This window comes from Hylobates moloch, unplaced genomic scaffold (assembly GCF_009828535.3).
Source record: "Hylobates moloch isolate HMO894 unplaced genomic scaffold, HMol_V3 SCAFFOLD_10, whole genome shotgun sequence".
NCBI lineage: Eukaryota > Metazoa > Chordata > Mammalia > Primates > Hylobatidae > Hylobates > Hylobates moloch.
In genome coordinates, this window is record NW_026652285.1 from 8,451,715 (window position 1) to 8,471,797 (window position 20,083).

The following is a 20,083-nucleotide window of genomic DNA, read 5'->3' on the forward strand; positions in this document are numbered from 1 at the left end:
TACAAAATGTTTTTGTTTTTTTGAGACAGGGTCTCATTCTGTCGCCCAGGCTGGGGTGCAGTGGCAGCACGATTTCGGCTCACTGCAACCTCCACCTCCCTGGTTAAAGCGGTTCTCCTGCCTGAGCTTCCCGAGTAGCTGGCATCACAGGCATCTGCCACCACGCCCAGCTAGTTTTTTTTGTATTTTTAGTAGAGATGAGGTTTCACCATGTTGGCCAGGCTGGTTTCAAACTCCTGACCTCAAGTGATCCGCCCACCTCGGCCTCCCTAAGTGCTGGGATTATAGATGTTAGCCACCACACCCAGCACAAAATGCATATACGCTGTAAACTGGTAATTCCATTTCTAGGAATGATTAGGTATAAGGTGAAATGACTTGCACAACTTTATTCACCGCAGCATTATTTGTACTAGCAAAAACCAATCAATAACTTATATATTACCAATAGAGGACAGAAGAGTGATTAAAGTATGGCACACTCATACAATGGAAAGAAAAACTAAGCAGCCATAATAAAGAATATTTTTTTAGGGGGGACAGGGTCTTGCTCTGTCGCCCAGGCTGGAGTGCAGTGGTGTGATTGCAGCTCACTGCAGCCTTGTGGGCTAAATCAATACTCTCACCTCAGTCTTTCCAGTAGCTAGCTAGAACTTGAGTGGCTAGCTAGAACTACAGGCGCATACGATCACATCCAGCAAATTTTTAAAATCTTTTGTAGATTTCCCTGTGTTTCCCTGTGTTGCCCTGGCTGGTCTCAAACTCCTGGGCTCAAGAGATCCTCCCGCCTTGGCCTCCCGAATTGTTGGGATTACAGGCGTGAATCACCACACCCAGCCTAAGAATCAGTTTTTCATGTACCGTTATAGCACAATCTCTAAAATATTAAAAAACACATGGTACAAAAGAGTAAGTATGACATGCTAATGTTAATTTTAAATTCCAATGGGGTGAGCAGTAGAGGAAGAATACACAAATGTATGTGCTTGCTAAAAAGAAAGAAATAAATAGCACACAAAAGCTCCTAATGGGAAGAGACTATGATGTATGCAATGCCCATCTCTGAATCCTGAAACTCTTGGTGAAATTGCCAAGTTTACTGACAACCAAAGTAACCCAAAAGTCAGATCAGTGCACAAAATGTCCTCTGCAAGGCAATATGGTGATTAAAACAAACAAATGAGGCCGGGCGCGGTGGCTCATGCCTGTAATCCCAGCACTTTGGGAGGCCAAGGTGGGTGGATCACCTGAGGTCAGGAGTTCAAGACCACCCTGGCCAACATGGTGAAACCCCATCTCTACTAAAAATACAAAAATTGGCTGGGCGTGGTGGCGCATGCCTTTAATTCCAGCTACTCGGGAGGCTGAGGCAGGAGAATTACTTGAACCTGGGAGGCGGAGGTTGCAGTGAGCCGAGATAGAACCATTGCACTCCAGCCTGGTGACAGAGTGAGACTCCGTCTCAAAAAGCAAACAAACAAACAAACAAATGAAAACTACTATTTCAGATTCCTTGCACTTCCTCTAAAAGAAGAGAATTACTGTGAAAATATTACCACACTAGAGTATTATTTGCCATGTGTTTGAGATGTCAAACAATTCAAAAGCTAAAAAAAAAAGTATGATTATAAGAAAAGAAAAACTTTTTTTTCATTTTCCTTTAAATGCATGAAGGAAAGTTTCTACTTAAATCATCCATATTAATAAAAGTCATTTTCAGGGTAACTGTATAAACAGGAGTCAAATACACTGAAATTTACCACAAATTCCAATTTGGCTAAAATATGAGTTTATTAATCTCAAACTATAATTTTAAAATAAATTTTTAAATAATATTCACATTCTAACTTTTTTGATAACTGTATATTTAAGAACAGTGTAGTAAGTTTATAATCTACTTCTAGAATTACAAAATAGCACAATAAAATTGAGCACTGAGCAAAGCCAAATAAACACTGACCATACCACAAGATTAACAAGTAATAATCTTGCACCTGGAACACTGTTTATGTGATTGTGGCCGGGCTGCTTCTGCCATCACTATGAAATATCATCTTACAGGCCCTGTCTGACCCATAATTTAATTTACTAAGAAGATAATATAAGATTAAAAATATAAGAAGTAATATATCTCTATTTTATTCCAATGAAAAGTATATCATTTAAACCCATAGCACTTCTCCCTCCAAACCATCAAAATTTACCTGTGAAATTTCCATTATGTTGTTCCTTGTTCATTGCTACACGTCTCTGGTCACAATTTTTTCCATTCTCTGCCATTTCATAGATCAGTAACTCTTGAGGAGCTAATACAGCAAAATAAAATACAGCAATACATTACAAACTTCTGCTGTGTAGCTGTGACTGAATGAAACTAAATATAGGAATAACATCACAGTAATAACCCACACGATATGTATGATGTGTTTACACTTTGTTTTATAACCAAAATTTGAACAATTTATATAGATATTCTAATACAAATAGTAAAAATGTAAAAGCCATATAGTTGTAAACCTTTTCCTAGTAGTTATTTCAGGGATCTTCCAGATTGAAATTTGGAGGTAATCTGTCCACAGAAGGAGGATATCAAGCACTAGCACCTCCAAATGTTAACACACTATAAGGTCTAACATCCTTCTAATTTACAATTAAATATCATACTACTATGTACTCAAAATTAATCTTATCATTTTTACGTTTTTACAGTTTTCTTTCATATTCCCTTTAACATTATTATATAAAAATAGAATATACTACAAAAGATGCTGCAACTGTTGATACATAAATCTAAGATCATAGACCAGTTTTATTTAGGAAACAATTCTACTGAATAAAATGATATGGGCAAAAAAAAAAAAAAAAAACTTGAAATGTTTAAGATAGTTAAATGTACTTTATTTATAACATGCTTCATACTACAGGTATCAGTGCTTTTACTTTAATGTAATAACAACATATAAAAACCAGATTGCCCGTGATCATATCATTCTTCAGTTGTTAGTAAAGCAAAACTTTCTACTCAAAAAGCACATCACTTCAATAAAAGGCTAAAATGCTGAGTCTTTAATACAATATTAAAACTTGCCCAGACACTTATAAAAAGACAACTGGGGCCAGGTGCGGTGGCTCATGCCTGTAATCCCAGCACTTTGGGAGACCAAGGCAGGATGATCGCTTGAGGTCAGGAGTTTGAGGCCAGCCTGGACTACACAGTGAGATCCCATCTCTACATAAGATAAATAAATTAGCCAGGAGTGATGACCCATGCCTGTAGTTCTAGTTGCTCAGGGGGCTGAGGCGGGAGGATTGCTTGGGCTCAGGAGTGAAAGGCTACAGTGAGGTATGATTGTACCACTGCATTACAGCCTGGGCAAAAGGGAGACCCTGCTTCAAAAAAAAAAAAAAAAAGGAAATAAAGAAAGCGAAAATAAATACAACCCACAGGAGAAAGTATTTACAAATCACATATATTTCATAAGAAGCGTGTATCTGGCCTGCAAACTCTTACAACTCAGTAGTAAAAAGCAAATAATCCAATTAATAAACGGACAGAGGAGCTGCACATATATTTCTCCAAAGACACACAAATTGCTAATAAGCACATAAAAAGATGTCTAACGTCTTTAGCCATCAAGGAAATGCAAATTAAACCACAATGAGATACAATCTCATACCTGTTAGGATGGTTATAGTAAAAAAGACAGATAATAGGCCAGGCGCGGTGGCTCACACCTGTAATCCCAGCACTTTGGGAGGCCAAGGCAGGCGGATCATGAGGTCAGGAGTCCAAGACCAGCCTGCCCAACATGGCGAAACCCCGTCTCTACTAAAAATACAAAAATTAGCCCAGGGTGGTGGTGGGTGGCTGTAATCCCAGCTACTCGGGAAGCTGAGGCAGGAGAATCGCTTGAACCCCCGAGGCGGAGGTTGCAGTGAGCCGAGATTGTGCCATTGCACTCCAGCCTGGGAGACAGGAGCAAGACTCTGTCTCAAAAAAAAAAAAAAAAAAAGAAACAAAAACAAAAAGATAATAATAACAAGTGTTAGTGAGGATGTGGAGAAATCGGAACTGCTGGTGGGAATGCAAGAGTTCAGCTGCTTTGGAAAACAATCTGTCAGTTCCTCAAAAGGTAAAATACAGTTACCATATGACTCAGCAATTCAGGAATGTTCATAGTGACACTGTTAACAGACAAAAGGTGTTTTTTTTGTTTGTTTTTTTTTTTGAGATGGAGTCTCACTCTGTCGCTCAGGCTGGAGTGCACTGGCACGATCTTGGCTCACTGCAACTTCTGCCTCCCGAGTTCAAGTGGTTCTCCTGCCTCAGCCTCCCAGGTAACTGGGATTACAGGTGCCTGCCACCATGCCTGGCTAATTTTTGTATTTTTAGTAGAGACGGGGTTTCACCGTCTCGAACTCCTGACCTTGTGATCTGCCTGCCTCGGCCTCCCAAAGTGCTGGGATTACAGGCGTGAGCCACCGCGCCCAGCCTATAACCCAAATGTCTTATCAACTGATGAATGGATATAGGAAATATGGTATATGGTATATCCAAACAATGAAATATTAGCCATAAAAAGAAATAAAGTAGTAATACATACTACTGCATCAATGGAGTCTGAAAATATGCTAAGTGAAAGAAGTCAGTCACAAAAGCCTACTTGTTATGATTCCCATTTATATGAAATTTCCAGAATATGCATATCCATAATAACAGAAAGTGGATTAGCAGATTAGCTGGAGAAAAATGGGGAGTAGCTGCCAATGAGTTGTGGGTTTTTTTCTGGGGTGATGATAATGTTCTAAAATTGTTTTGATAGTTGCATAGCTGTGAATATACCGTTTAAATGAGTGAATTATATGATATGTGAATTATGTTTCAATAAAGCTGTTTAAGAATAGTCACCAGCAGGAACTATCCAAACTTCCAAATATTCATAGGAAATATATGTTATGAATACATATGAATAATATATTCATAGAAAAAGAATGGTATACTATTCTACAAATCTCATTTATTCATTCATTCATTTAGTTATGTTGCCAGGCTGGTCTCGATCTCCTGGCCTGAAGCGATCCTCCTGCCCCAGTTTCCCACAGTGGTGGGATTCCAGGCATGAGCCACTACCCAGGCTTCTTTATATTTAATAGAAGACCCAAGAGTATTAGGAGTATTCTCATGGCCAAGTGGCTCAAATTTTTATATTTTATGAGCAGATTCAGTGACAGTTTAGAATTCAGATATATGAGTTAGGGGATTATATTATTAAGAAAGAAAATTCATGAAATCACTTGATAAGATGCTTGTATAAGGTTTGTTTACCTATTCACTCAACAAATATTAACTGAACACTTTGTATGTGCCAAGAGTCATACTAGATTTATATTTAGCTGATCAGAATATGATATGGTCATGGGTCCAATCTTCCTGTAGTTTGATAGCTGGTGCTAATTTATTCCTTGACTAAACTCTAACTATTGTAATTATTTTCAAAATTTATGCCTCATAAAGGAAAACAAGTGAAAGACTATAAAAATCATTGGAAAAAAAAGCACGCATTCATCACTGTAATGTTCTCCTTTTTAAGATACGATCCATTTGTGTATACCTTTGTTTTGTTGTCTTCAATGCTAAATGAGCAAATAAACACATCAAGAAATAAAATATAGGTTTCTATTAGTATAGATAGCCTTAAGTAGACAATCATAAGATTTAAAATCTGAAAAATCTGGATTTGATCCCAGATTTGCCACTAATTAGTTGTGTGATCTTAAGCAAAGTTTCATTTTCTTTAGTCCTTCATTGTTTGGATTCACAAAATGAGGACAATAATTGCCACTTTCAAATGACTGATGTGTAGATGAAATAATCTATGTATGCATCTGTATGTTTGTTGATATGCATGCATGTGTGACTATAAATGCCAATATATCAAAAGAGTAGGAGGTAATAAACGTACAAAGTGCCTAAACTATAAAAAACAACTTCACAGCACATGCCTCATTGTTATTGTATCAGTGATGCCAGTGTTGTTCATTCAGCTCTCATTTTAAAAGTTCTGGGGTCTCCAATGGGCACTGAGGATACAAATATGAATAGGATAAGGAGGTCCCTGTCCTCAAGAGGATCACAGTCTGGTAAAGAAGCCAAATGAACACAAGAAATCAACTATGACAGAATGGGATAAAATAGGCATTTTAATAAAATTAGATGAAAAGACAATGTTTTAGTCAGGTCTTAAGAGTCTAACAGGGCCAGGCATGATGGCTCACACTTGTAATCCCAGCATTTTCGAAGGCTGAGGTGGGCGGATCACGAGGTCAAGAGATTGAGACCATCCTGGCTAACACGGTGAAACCCTGTCTCTACTAAAAATACCAAAGAATAGCTAGGCGTGGTGGCGGGCGCCTGTAGTCCCAACTACTTGGGAGGCTGAGGCAGGAGAATGGCATGAACCCAGGAGGCAGAGCTTGCAGTGAGTGGAGATTGCGCCACTGCACTCCAGCATAGGCGACAGAGCAAGACTCCATCTCAAAAAAAAAAAAAAAAGTCTAACAGACTGGAGAAATTTGTAAATCTCTCTAAACATCAGTTTTTCTTAATTTATAAAACAGAGATAACATGACACACATCAGAAGGTTGAGGATTAAACAAAATAATGTACATAAAATACTAACATACTGCCTCACCTTTCACATGACCTCAATATATACTAGCTATGATGAAGATCATGAAGTAGAAAGCACTATGGGAGCTCACAGGACAATACATTCAGACCAGTTCATAGAAGCTGAAAGTTTGACTCTGCAAACTTAAGTCATACTTGTGTGAAGATTCAGCCAAAAGATAATGTAGCCCAAGCAATTACAAAACAGTAACAACAAAACCCAAAGATGCTAGAGTATCACAATAGATTTACAAAATGGAAATCTATTTCACAAATCTGAATTTTATTAATAAAAAAATCAACTGAGGATGTTTGAAATGGAACCATATAAAAAAGTTAATGATTTTCCATCTGCCAGTCATTTAACTTGAAGCTATACTTCAGTTCTGCAAATACTTAAAACTATGTGGGTTTGGCCAGGTGTGGTGGCTCATGCCTGTAATCCCAGCACTTTGGGAGGCTGAGGCGGGCAGATTACCCGAGGTCAGGAATTCCAGACCAGCCTGGCCAACATGGCGAAACCCCGTCTCTACTAAAAATACATAAATTAGCTGGGTGTGGTGGCTTTCACCTGTAATCCCAGCTACTAGGGAGGCTGAGGCAGGAGAATCGCTTGAACCCAGGAGGTGGAGGTCGCAGTGAGCCGAGATTGCACCACTGCACTCCAGCCTGGGCAACAGAGCAGGACTCCATCTCAAAAAACAAACAAACAAACAAACAAACAATGTGTGTTCATATTCAGCCAAATCCTATAGGCAATATCTTTTTAAAATATTTTGAAGATATTTAAACATTTGTAAATATCTAAATATATGATAAATATTTACAAATAAGATATTTAAGGATATTTAAGATATTTTAAAGCCAGCCATTCGTCTCTATCACAGCAAGTAAAATTTATTTAATTTGTGATGAAAAGATAAACAGGGCACAAAAGGGTTTGCCTTATAAATAACATTCTAAAACCTTTCTCCTACAAAACACTGATAATTGAACTCATTTGCCCCTATTTACTCTTTCCCGTAGTGTCATTGTTTTATCCAAAACATTTTGGGTCTATGAGTGCATACTTATAACAATGGTATTGCACAATTATTTGAAGGTTTTGTTTTTAAGCTATTGCAACACGGGTTTTCATTTGAGCAAATAATGTGTTCTTACACAACGTGCTAAAAAAGAACAGCATACTGACATTTCCTTCTCCAAAATTCTCTCTAGAAAACATAACAGTCTGAAATTTTGTTTTGTAAGAAATAACCCAGGGAACGAAGTTATTTTCATCAGTCTATTTCTTCATAAACAAAATAAATTCGCAGTTTAAAAAACAACTTTTCAAAACCTTCTTGCCAATCCCAAAAGAAGGAAATATAGCACAAGGCCAAACAAGAGAGCCACTGAGAGTCTAAACAGTTAAGCTTATAAAAGCATCAAAACCCTTTTTTTTTTTTTTTTTTGGCATTTTGACCATTTAGGATGATTTAAAACCATCCAAGTATGAAACAGCCAAAATAAAAGAACCACTAGTGTTTTAATAGTTAAGCTTATAAAAACTTAAAAGTTTTCTGCATTTTAACCATTTTGTAAAGGATTTAACATTTTTCCTTGCCTTTCAAAATTCCCTTGAAAACATCCTCAATTACTTTGCCTCTTCTTCCCCCAATCATACGTACTGTAAAACTTTGTAAAACTGCAAAGCCTCCAGAATCATCTGCATTCTTATGATCTGTCTAAGCAGCTGAACATAACTGAAGAAAATCACACAATTACAAAGCCACTTCAAATTCTTAATTCAACAAATATATATCAACAGTCCCTTATGTGCCAGTTATTATTATTATTATCATTATTATTTTGAGACAGTCTCGCTGTGTTGCCCAGGCTGGAGTGCAGTGGCACGATCTCGGCTCACTGCAACCTCTGCTTCCCGGGTTCAAGTGATTCTCTTGTCTCAGCCTCCCAAGTAGCTGGGACTACAGGCACCCGCCACCACGCCTGGCTATTTTTTTTTTTTTTTTTTTTGAGACAGAGTCTCATTCTGTCGCCCAGGAGTGCAGTGGCACCATCTCGGCTCACTGCAAGCTCCACCTCCCGGGTTCACGCCATTCTTCTGCCTCAGCCTCCCGAGTAGCTGGGACTACAGGCGCCCACCACCAGGCCTGGCTAATTTTTTTGTATTTTTAGTAGAGACGGGGTTTCACTGTGTTAGCCAGGATGGTCTCCATTTCCTGACCTCGTGATCAGCCCACCTCGGCCTCCCCAAAGCGCTGGGATTACAGGCGTGAGCCACCGTGCCCCGCCTATTATTATTTTTGAGACAAAGTCTCACTCTGTTACGCAGGCTGGCATGCAATAGCACAATATTGGCTCACTGCAACCTCTGCCTCCCGGATTCAAACAATCCTCCTGTCTCAGCCTCTCAAGTAGCTGAGACTACATGTGTGCACCACCACAACAGGCTAATTTTTATAGAGATGGGGTTTTGCCATGTCGTCCAGGCTGGCCTCAAACTCCTGGGCTCAAGTGATCCGCCCATCTCAGCCTCCCAAAGTACTGGGATTACAGGCTTGAGCCACTGTGCCTAGCCCAGTTATTAAGATGCCAAAGCTCAAACCTAAAATTAATGATTCCTGCTAATAAACTTTTTTTTTTTACTTTGACAACTGTTTCATTCTTTGTTTTTGCTCCTAAAACGTTTTACCCTCCTTTTTCCTTTCTTATTTTCAGACATTGACTTTCTTTTTTCTTTTTTTTAGACAGAGTCTCACTCTGTCCCCCGGGCTGGAGTGCAGTGGTGCAATCATGGCTTACTGCACCCTCGACCTCCTGGGTTCAAGTGATCCTCCCACTTCAGCCTCCCGAGCAGCTGGAACTACAGGAACATGCCAACATGTCCAACTAATTTTTGTATTTTTAGTAGAGACTGGGTTTCCCCATGTTGCCCATGCTGGTCTTGAACTCCTGGGCTCAAGTGATCCCCCCGCCTTGGCCTCCCAAAGTGCTGGGATTACAGGCATGAACCATATCCAGCCCTGTTACATTTTTTTAAATAACAAAAGCAGTGAGAGAATTTGCCAATCCCATTACTACTAAGTTTACTAAAATATTTACACTTCACCCATGTCAGCATTCTTTCTCTCTTTATGACTCGGCAGTGTCCTCTACTCACCAAAGGCCATTATGTCAATGTATATATATCGTTTCCTTCCTCCTTCTCAGGGACTTTGCTCCTTCTGTTCTCACTGTGTAATCAATCTTTACCCCTTTATTCTCACCAGAAAATAAGTATTCAGTATTTCCCATTTTTCATTCCTTCTTCATAAACAGTTCTCAAAAGAGTTGCCTACATATACAGGCTCCACTTACTCATCACCAAATTTCTGCCTGATCCATTGTAATATGACTTCTGCCCTGACAAAAATAAATTGCTTTTGTGAAGATTACCGATTACCTTCACTTGCCAAATCCAAAGGACACGTCTTACTGAACCTCTTACCTTCGCTGAACACAAGTATCCACTCCCTATTTCTTGAAATATTTTCATTTTTCTTCCTATTTCTCTGATGGCTCCCCCTGCTCTATGTCCTGGGGTTCTTCAAAGCCTGGTCCTAGATTCCTTTTTGTGTTCCCTTTATATTCTCTCCCTAATGATGTCATCTATTCACTCAGCCTTAAATACCCTCTACATACTGACAATTCTTTCTTTCAAAGGCAAAATGATGTTGCCATACTGCTTTATGAAAGTGCTTTATGAATATGCTGTAAGAATAATCAGAATCACAAAAGGAACTTTAGAGAATATCAAGCCTATTCCACTTATTCACAGACAAACATCTCAGAGGTAAGGGACTTGTATAATGTCACAGAACAAGTTAGTGACAAATCTGGAGGCAGGACCCAGATACAACGGCGATCTTAGGAGTACACCGACCTATTGGGAAGACAACCCCACCCTCCAAACTAAATCAAAAATTATTTTTCTGAGAATTTTGAAAGGGACAAGCTCAATCTAGAAAAGTGAGGTAATGTAAGAGCTGGCCCCAAAATGTGATTTAGGAGTTAAAGACTCAAATCTTTTTTCCTGAGACAGTCTTGCTCTGTCACCTAGGCTGGCGTGCAGTGGAGCAATCACAGCTCACTGCAACCTCCACCTTCCAGGTTCAAGCCATTCTCCTGCCTCAGCCTCCCCACTAGCTGGGATTACAAGAATGCGCCCCCATGCCGGGCTAGTTTTTTTGTATTTTTTAGTAGAGACGGGGTTTCACCATGTTGGCCACACTGGTCTTGAACTCCTGACCTCAGGCGATCCACTAGCCTCGGCCTCCCAAAGTGTTGGGGTTACAGGCATAAGCCACTGTGCCAAGCCTAAGACTCAAATCTAATCGAAGTGGGAGTACAAGTTACTGTAAGTTTTTTATGTTATACTGGGGGGCATTATTAGGCTGGGCTCATAACCATAAAATTATTAACTAAACTGCCTGAAAAAAAATAATTTAAGGGGACTGGTTTTATGATAAAAGAGAAGTTCAACAAAACAAAATAGTAAGTCTATCTCCAGCACAGTGCAGCAGAAGTTAGCCTATAAATCTCCTATCTACTGGGGCACACAGCATCATGATTACCAAGGCCTTTGATATCTTACCATCCACCTTTGAGTTCATGCACCCAAATAGTATTTTGTTTATAATCTGACTTCTCATGCTGATTAGCTATAAGGAGAGCATATGCTTGTAATGGGCTGAATTGTGGCCCCCCAAATTCATATGGTGAAGTCCTAACACTCATGTGACTATAACTTGGAGATACTGCCTTTAAGAAGGTAATTAAGGTTAAATGAGGTAATAAGGGTGGTACTCTAATAAGCACTCACGTCCTTATTGGAAGAAGCACCAGACAGCTTTCTCTTCTACCTGGACACAGAGGAAAGACTATGTAAGGACACAGAGAGAGTGTCTGTAAGCCAGGAAGAGAGTCCTCACCAGAAATAAACCCTGCTGGCACCTTGATCTTGGACTTGCAGCCTACAAAACTGGGAGAAAAACAATTTCTGTTGTTTAAACAGAGATGGGGTTTCGCCATGTTTCGTCTGTGGTATTCTGTTATGACAACCCTGGCAGAGCAATACAATGTTGATTAGTATAAATAAGGGTATCCAGATTGCAGAATAGTTTTGTTTGTTTTGTTTTGTTTTGTTTGCAGAGACAGAGTCTCACTATGTTACACCAGAGTGATCTTCTGGCTACCAAGTGATCCTCTTGTCTCGGCCTCCCAAAGTGCTGGGATTACAGGTGTGAGCCATCTTGTCTAGCCAGACTACCTTTTATCCAGAAAAACCTGATGTATTTTACTGCATGTGTCTTCAAACTGCAACAGTGACTAATCCAGCATCAACATACCCTGTTAATCTTACTTATTATCGTCTTCATCATGACCCATTTTATAGGGAAAAAGGAAAATTTGGTGGCTGAAAGGGGCCAATACGTCCTGACTTACTAGTTATATGACTTTAGGTTAAATAATTTGCATTTGTGCATATTTGTAAAATATCCCCATCCTTATTTTTCTTTTTTGAGACGGAGTTTCGCTCTTGTTGCCCAGGCTGGAGTGCAATGGGGCAATCATAGCTCACTGCAACCTCCGCCTCCTGAGTTCAAACGATTCTCCTGCCTCAGCTTCCCGAGTAACTGGAATTACAGGTGCGTGCCACCACACCCAGCTAATTTTTGTATTTTTAGTAGAGACAGGGTTTCACCATGTTGGCCAGGTGGATCTCAAACTCTTGACCTCGGGTGATCTGCCCACCTTGGCCTCCCAAAGTGCTGCGATTACAGGTGTGAGCCACTGTGCCAGGCCCCCATCCCTATTTTTATATCATCCTTAAATGTTTTTGTTTTGCTTTGGCGGACTCTCAGCAAGTTAGCTTCTCTACTTTAAGATAATTTTTTTTTTTGAGATGGAGTTTCGCTCTTGTTGCCCAGGCTTGAGTGCAATGGCACAATCTCGGCTCACTGCAACCTCTGCTTCCTGGGTTCAAGCGATTCTCCTGTCTCAGCCTCCCAAGTAGCTGGGATTACAAGCGTCTGCCACCACATCTGGCTAAGTTTTTGTATTTAGTAGAGACGGAGTTTCACCACGTTGGTCAGGGTGGTCTGGAACTCCTGACCTCAGGTGATCCACCCGCCTCGGCCTCCCAAAGTGCTAGGATTACAGGTGTGAACCACCACGCCTGTCCAAGATAAATAATATATAAGTGCACTACACAGTGACTGGCACATAGCAGTCACTTAACGTTAGTTTCTCCATGCTCTTTAATATTTTTAAATGCAGTATCATACCCATCAATCTCCATGCTTCTCAAATGTCACAATTTTCCAAAAAAAGCATGGTAAATGCTGCCCTGAGTATTCACTTACAGGTACTTCCTTTCCCTATTAGTATGCTATACAAAAGCGTATGTAACTGGTTTCCATAGCTTACACAACAGAAGTAGCCACAGATTTAGAACAATCTTAGTTTATGTTAAGTAACAAAAATGAATTATTCTTCATCAATCTAAACATCTTGAAATGTACAACAAGGACAATCCATCAAAAATTATTATGAGGTAAAAGGGTTCTAGTCTATCCACATAGCTAAAATAAGATGAAATAATCATTTTTAATGAGAGCCACTTTTCAAAATTCAATAAAGTAGCAATAATTTTTTAAATCTGTGATGATACAATGTCAGTGAGATTCCTAGATGTAGGAGTAAATCCAAGTATTCCCAGTATGTTTAAAATGTTGAAATGTCCTCAAACAGAAATCTAACACATATTCTTGACCTTCAATGGCATCTACTTTGCACCGAGTGCACGTATGTAAGTTAGTTTTGTAAGAATGAGGTTGCTGAAACAAATCTTACAGGTCTGTGGATGGGGTTGAGAAGACAGAAACCGGGCAGAAGCATAACTCAAACACCAAATAATTTTCATTTTGAACACTTACATAGATACAAGAAATGCATTAAAGGAGTGTAACAGACCTTAACTGCAGCTGAAGCATTTAAAACAGAGTTAACATTAAATGTGGGGTTTTTTTTATTTGTTTCCTGAGGAAGTGCTTAGAAAACACTGCAAAAATCAGCTCACAAAGGTTCTTTGTAGGCTGTATATCCAGTGCTAAGACTATAATACTCCATTCATTTTAAACATTAGCCACACTTGTAATACAAAAACAATGTGCAAGTAAATTACTGAGAATCCCCCACCAAGCAAAACAAAAAAACATTTATGGATAACATGATAAAAGCATCTCCCTGAGTAATACAAGAGTTATTGGAAAAGTTAACAAGGTAGAAAAGGAAAAGAAAGTGAGAGTAACAAAACCATTTATTTTCATTTTCTTGGCAACATCATCCCAAAATAAAACGAACATACTTTCTTTAAAAAAAAAAATCATCTATCCAGATGAATTTTACTTTCTCAAAAAAAAATTATGTCAGTGGGCTCAATAAAACACATTGTTCTTCATACAAGGCACACAAAGATAGCCAATAAGTATTATGCTTCTCAGTAACCTTTCTTGCTTTCAGAAGTATCTATTTTTTTGTTTGTTTTGTGACAGGGTCTTCCTCTGTCACTCAGGCTGGAGTGCAGTAGCATGGTCACAGGTCACCACAGGCTGGAACTCTTGGGCTCAAGCGATGCTCTGGCCTCAACCTCCAGAAGTATCTTTTCTTAATTGGATTAGACTACTCCAAAATAGCTGTAGATTTCCCTAAAACTGTTAAGATTAAGGAATTGTGATCTACTCTTGGAAACAAAGTAACTAATCTGAGTAATATATCTTGACAAATGAGGCTTTGATACAGTTTTCCACTTGTGCAGGGGTATAAGGCCAAAGATAATTCAAATAAAATGCACAATTTCAGAGTAACTATCAGACATATCTGAGTGTCATCTGATATGTCTATCTACGTTATATCTATCATGTGGTTGTTCCGGTTAAAGAACGTGTACTCTGAAAATTCATAATAACATGAATGGGGATATATGAAAAAAGCTTTTTGAATTTTTTTCAACTTTCTAATGTCTTGGGGAGGGCTGGGCGTGATGGCTCACACCTGTAATAACCCTACCGTTTTGGGAGGCCGAGGCAGGAGGATCATTTGAGGCCAGGAGGTCCAGACCAACCTGGGAAACACAGTGAGACCCCATCTCTTAAAAGAAAAAAATGAAACAAAACAAACAAACAAAAACAATTAGCCAGGTGTGGTGGTATGTGCATGTAGTCCCAGCTACTTGGGAGGCTGAGACCAGAGGACTGCCTGAGTCCAGGAGTTTGAGGTTGCAGTGAGCTATGACTGTGGCACTGCACTTCAACCTGGGTGACAGAGTAAGACCGTGTTAAAAGAAAGGAGAAGAAAAGAAAGGAGGGGCCGGGCGTGGTGGCTCACACCTGTAATCCCAGCACTTTGGGAGGCCGAGGCGGGCAGATCACCAGGTCAGGAGATTGAGACCATCCTGGCTAACACGGTGAAACCCCGTCTCTACTAAAAATACAAAAAATCAGCCGGGCGTGGTGGCAGGCGCCTGTAATCCCAGCTACTCGGGAGGCTGAGGCAGGAGAATGGCGTGAACTCGGAAGGCAGAGGTTGCAGTGAGCCGAGATTGTGCCACTGCACTCCAGCCTGGGTGACAGAGCGAGACTCCGTCTCACAAAAAAAAAAAAAAAAAAAAAGGAGGGAGGGAGGAAAGAAAGGAAGGAAGTCAGTCAGTCTTAGGGAATTAGACAAATTAAAACCCCAAATTAGGATGCAATTTAAAAGCATTCGGAATCTCCATAAATCCCCCAATAATGGATCAGCAGGTAATGAGGGTATTTCTGGCCTAAAAAGTTCCTCAACTTAAATCTAGTGATGTATAAAATACACTCAACTCACCACAGGTTTCTAATTGTTGAAAAATTATAAACTGCTCTGGGTCTAACTTTTTTTTTTCTTTTTAAAACAAAGTCTTGCTCTGCTCTGTCACCCAGGCTGGAGTGCAGTGGTGCCACCTCGGCTTATTGCAACCTCCACATCCCAGGTTCAAGTACTTCTCCTGTTTCAGCCTCTGGAGTAGTTGGGATTACAGGCACGCGCCACCATGCCTAGCTAATTTTTGTGTTTTTAGTAGAGACAAGGTTTCTCCATGTTGGCCAGGCTGTTATCAAATGCCTAACCTCAGGTGATCTTCCCGCCTTGGCCTCCCAAAGTGCTGGGATTACAGGCATGAGCCACTGTGCCAGAGGTGGGAGGTAGGAGGATCGTTTGAGGCCAGGAGTTCGAGACCAGACTGGCCAACACTGTGGAACCCTGTCTGTACCAAAAATACAAAAGTTAGCTGGGAGTGGTGGTGCAGGCCTGTAGTCCCAGCTCCTTGGGAGGCTGAGTCACAAGAATCGCTTGAGCCTGGGAGGTAGAGGTTGCAGTGAGCCGAGACGGTGCCACTGCACTCCTGCCTGGGTGACAGAGCAAGAGTGTGTCTCAAAAAAAAAGAGAGAGATTAGAAAAAGAAAAATCCCATTTCTCATTTTCTCTTAATCTACTTCTAAATGTTCCTGCAGTTTTTCATAACCAATGCAATCTTAGCAAAACATTTTCATCAAAAAGATAGGGGACCGGCCGGGCACGGTGGCTCACGCCTGTAATCCCAGCACTTTGGGAGGCCAAAGCGGGCGGATCACGAGGTCAGGAGATCAAGACCATCCTGGCCAACACAGTGAAACCCCGTGTCTACGAAAAATACTAAAAATTAGCCTGGCATGGTGGCGGGCGCCTGTAGTGCCAGCTACTCGGGAGGTTGAAGAAGGTGAATGGCGTGAACCCGGGAGGCGGAGCTTGCAATGAGCCGAGATCGTGCCGCTGCACTCCAGCCTGGGAGACAGAGCGAGACTCCATCTCAAAAAAAAAAAAAAAAAAAAAAAAAGAGGGGGGGACTAAGAGTAAGGTGAAGAATTAAGATAATGAAGGAATACCAGACTACAGTTGGGAGATTTGGCTAACTGTGAGACCTTGGCATTGTCACTTCACATGCCTGATTCTCTTTTTCCTCATTCAGTTATTAGGCACATGGAGTAAATGAGTGCAATAATTTCCTTTCTAGTTGTAAAAAAAATTCCAACTAGCACAAGGGTAGAGTTTTGGATGTATGTAATAACAACTACTTTTGTATAGTGATTTATAGTTTAAAAATAGGTTAACAAACATAATGCTAACAGCCGTCTGTAAGGGACTGTTATTTTTATCCTTGCTTTTTTGCAAATGAGAAACTGAGTGCTCCAAGGACCCCAAATAGCAAGTCGGCAGCATATAAATGTCAAAGCAGGAGTTCAACCTCGCTTTTCCAAGTCCAAATTCAATAGTTCTTCTACTATACAAAACAGTCCAGTGAGAGGATTTTCAGTGGTCACTGAGGAATTCCAGAGTCACATATGCACACAAGATGAAAAAACAGTCCCAGAAGTTTAGCTTGTCCTAGTATTTTCAAATGTTCCCCATTACTAGAATTAACAGAACACTCATCCCTATTGATTCTTAGTACTTAAACTATCTACGAAACTCACATAGTATCTATGAAACTATCTGAAACTCCCTACTTTACTGTCCCTAAATAACGGGGGCATTTACACTTGTATAACTGGGGTGAAAATACTCTCACTGGACTGTTGTGTACACTAAAGTAGAAGAACTACCGAATTTGGACTTGGAAAAGTCTGGGTGAACACCTGCTCTGACATTTATATCCTCTATTCTTTCTATTCTAAAGCAACATCACTGTAGGGATACTGAACTTTTTCATGAGCCACACTTATGATTAAGCTAAGAAACAAGTCTCAAAAAATTGCTAAGAATGGACATTATAAATGACAATCTCTGATAAGCCAGAAATTATGTCAACCTTTAGTACAAAAAAAAAGAAATAAAAAATTTTCTAGGTAGTTAGAAGTTAATGCACACAGTCCTAAATAACATAGGCCAAAATAAAAGAAAAATTTTAAATGCTCAGAACTACTAGAACAAAGTGAATTTGCAAGGTCACAGGATAAAAGATCAAAACTAATACTTTCCACTATATACTTGGAATAAAAATTGGACTATTATATACTTGGAATAATTTTTTAAAATTTCAGATTCAGTAACATCTGAAAATATAAAATATTTAGAGACAAATTTAACAAAATATAAGCAAAATCTAAAATGAAATAAAGAAAGAAAATAAATTATACAGAGCCTAAATAAATGATTAGCATGTTTTGTTGATTGTTTGGAAGACTCGATATTGTTACTATGTCAATTTCCCCTGATACGGTTTGGCTCTGTGTCCCCACCTAAACTGTAATCCCGATGTGTCCAGGGAGGGTCCTGTAATCCCCACGTCGAGAGAGGGAGGTGATTGGATCATGGGGGCGGCTTCCCCCATGCTATTCTCATGATAGTGAGTTCTCACGAGATCTGATGGTTATGTGTTTGACAGTTCCTCCTTCACACTCTTCTCTCTTCTGCTGCCTTGTGAAGAAGGTTCCTGTTTCCCCTTCCACCATGACTGTAAGTTTCCTGAGGCCTTCTCAGCCATACAGAACTGTGAGTCAATTAAACCTCTCTCCTTTATAAATTACCCAGTCTCAGGTAGTACCTTTACAGCAGTGTGAAAACACACTAATACATGCCTCAATGTGATGTATAGCCTTAATGAAGATCAATCAAATTCAAGCAAGCTTTATAAAAAAAGCAATTCAAGTTTTTATAGAAATGCAAAAACTTAGAGTAGCGAAAACAATTGGGATAAAGAACGAAGTTGAAGGACTTGCACTAACTGATGTCAACAATTACTATAAATCTACAGTAATCTTGACAGTGTGGTATTGGTAAAAGGATAGTTAGAAGCCAATGGAAAAGAATAGAGAATACAGAAATAGGCCAGGCACAGTGGTTCATGCTTGTAATCCCAGCACATTGGGATGCCAAGATGAGAGGATCACTTGAGTCCCAGACCAAGTGAGGACTTGGTCAAGTCCAGCCTGGACTTTCAAGACTGAACTTTCAAGACCAGCCTGGGCAACATAACAAGACCCCATCCCTACCAAAAAATTTTAAAAATTACTCCTGTGTGGTGGCATGCACCTCATGGTATCTGTGGTCCCAGATACTCAGGAGGCTGAGGTGGGAGGATTGCTTGAGCCTAGGAGGTCAAGGTTGCAGAGAGCTGTGATCGTGCCACTGCAATCTAACAATCTAGCCTGGGTGATAGAGATCCTGGCTCAAAGCCCTCTCCCCGCACCGCCCCCATCCCCCACAAAAAAAAAGAAAAAAAAAAAAAAACGCAAGAACAACTTTCATGTGCTTTAAAATAATTATATATATACATTTGAAAAAAGTGAAAAACCTTGCTCCCCACTCTCCCTGCTAGATGTAACCACTTTTATTAGTTTTGTGTATCTGACCTTTCTTCTTTCAAACACTTCTATTATTGTTTGAGTATGTGTCCCCTCCAAAACTCATGTTAAAATTTAACCCCTAATGTGGCAGTATAGAGAGACAAGGCCTTTAAGAGGTGATTAGGTCATGGAGGCTCTGCCCTTATGAATGAATTAATCCATTCATAAATTAATGGGTTAATGGATTAATGGGTTATCATGGGGTTAGGACTGGTTGTTTTATAAGCAGAGAAAAAGAGAACTGAGCTTGCACACTCAGCTCCCCCTCCATGTGATATTCTCGGCACTCTGCAGAGTCCCACCAGCAAGAAGGCCCTTACCCAATGTGGCCACTCGATCTTGAACTTTTCAGCTTCCACAACTATAAAAATTAAATTCCTTTTCTTTATAAATTACCCAGTTTCAGGTATTCTGGTATAAGCAACAGAAAACGGACTAAGACACTTTTTCTTTTTTTTTTTCCTTTTGAGACGGAGTCTTGCTCAGTTGCCCGGGTTGGAGTGCAATGGCACGATCTTGGCTCACTGCAACCTCTGCCTCCCGGGTTCAAGCGATTCTACTGCCTCAGCCTCCCTAGCAGTGGGGATTACAGGTGCCCACCACCACGCCCAGCTAATTTTTGTATTTTTAGTAGAGATGGGGTTTCACCATGTTGGCCAGGCTGGTCTTGAACTCTTGACCTCAAGTGATCTGCGCACCTTGGCCTCTCAAAGTGTTGGGATTACAGGTGTGAGCCACTGTGCCCAGCCCTAAAACACCTTCTTAGTCTCCTTTGTCAGATATTTTTATTTTTTAGTTAAAAAAAAAAAGAGATGGGGTTTTGCCATGTTGTCCAGGCTGGTCTCGAACTCCTGGACTCAAGCGATCCACCCACCTCAGCCTCCCAAAGTTCTGGGATTACAGGAGTGAGCCACTGCATCCAGCCCAGATCTTTCTTTTACCTGACCTCAGCCCTCT

General features: G+C 40.1%; 1 protein-coding gene across 3 annotated transcripts in view; it reads right to left on the bottom strand.

The window, feature by feature from the left end:
* The window catches only part of VMP1 (vacuole membrane protein 1), a 134,218-nt gene that overhangs the window by 110,172 nt on the left and 3,963 nt on the right, over nucleotides 1-20,083 (bottom strand). For all 3 annotated transcript variants that reach the window (XM_058445165.1, XM_058445166.1, XM_032162905.2), the window contains exon 2: nucleotides 2,205-2,306. In XM_058445165.1, coding sequence (XP_058301148.1) covers nucleotides 2,205-2,280 — 76 coding nt within the window. In that variant the 5' untranslated portion in view covers nucleotides 2,281-2,306. The remainder of the gene's footprint in view (nucleotides 1-2,204; nucleotides 2,307-20,083) is intronic.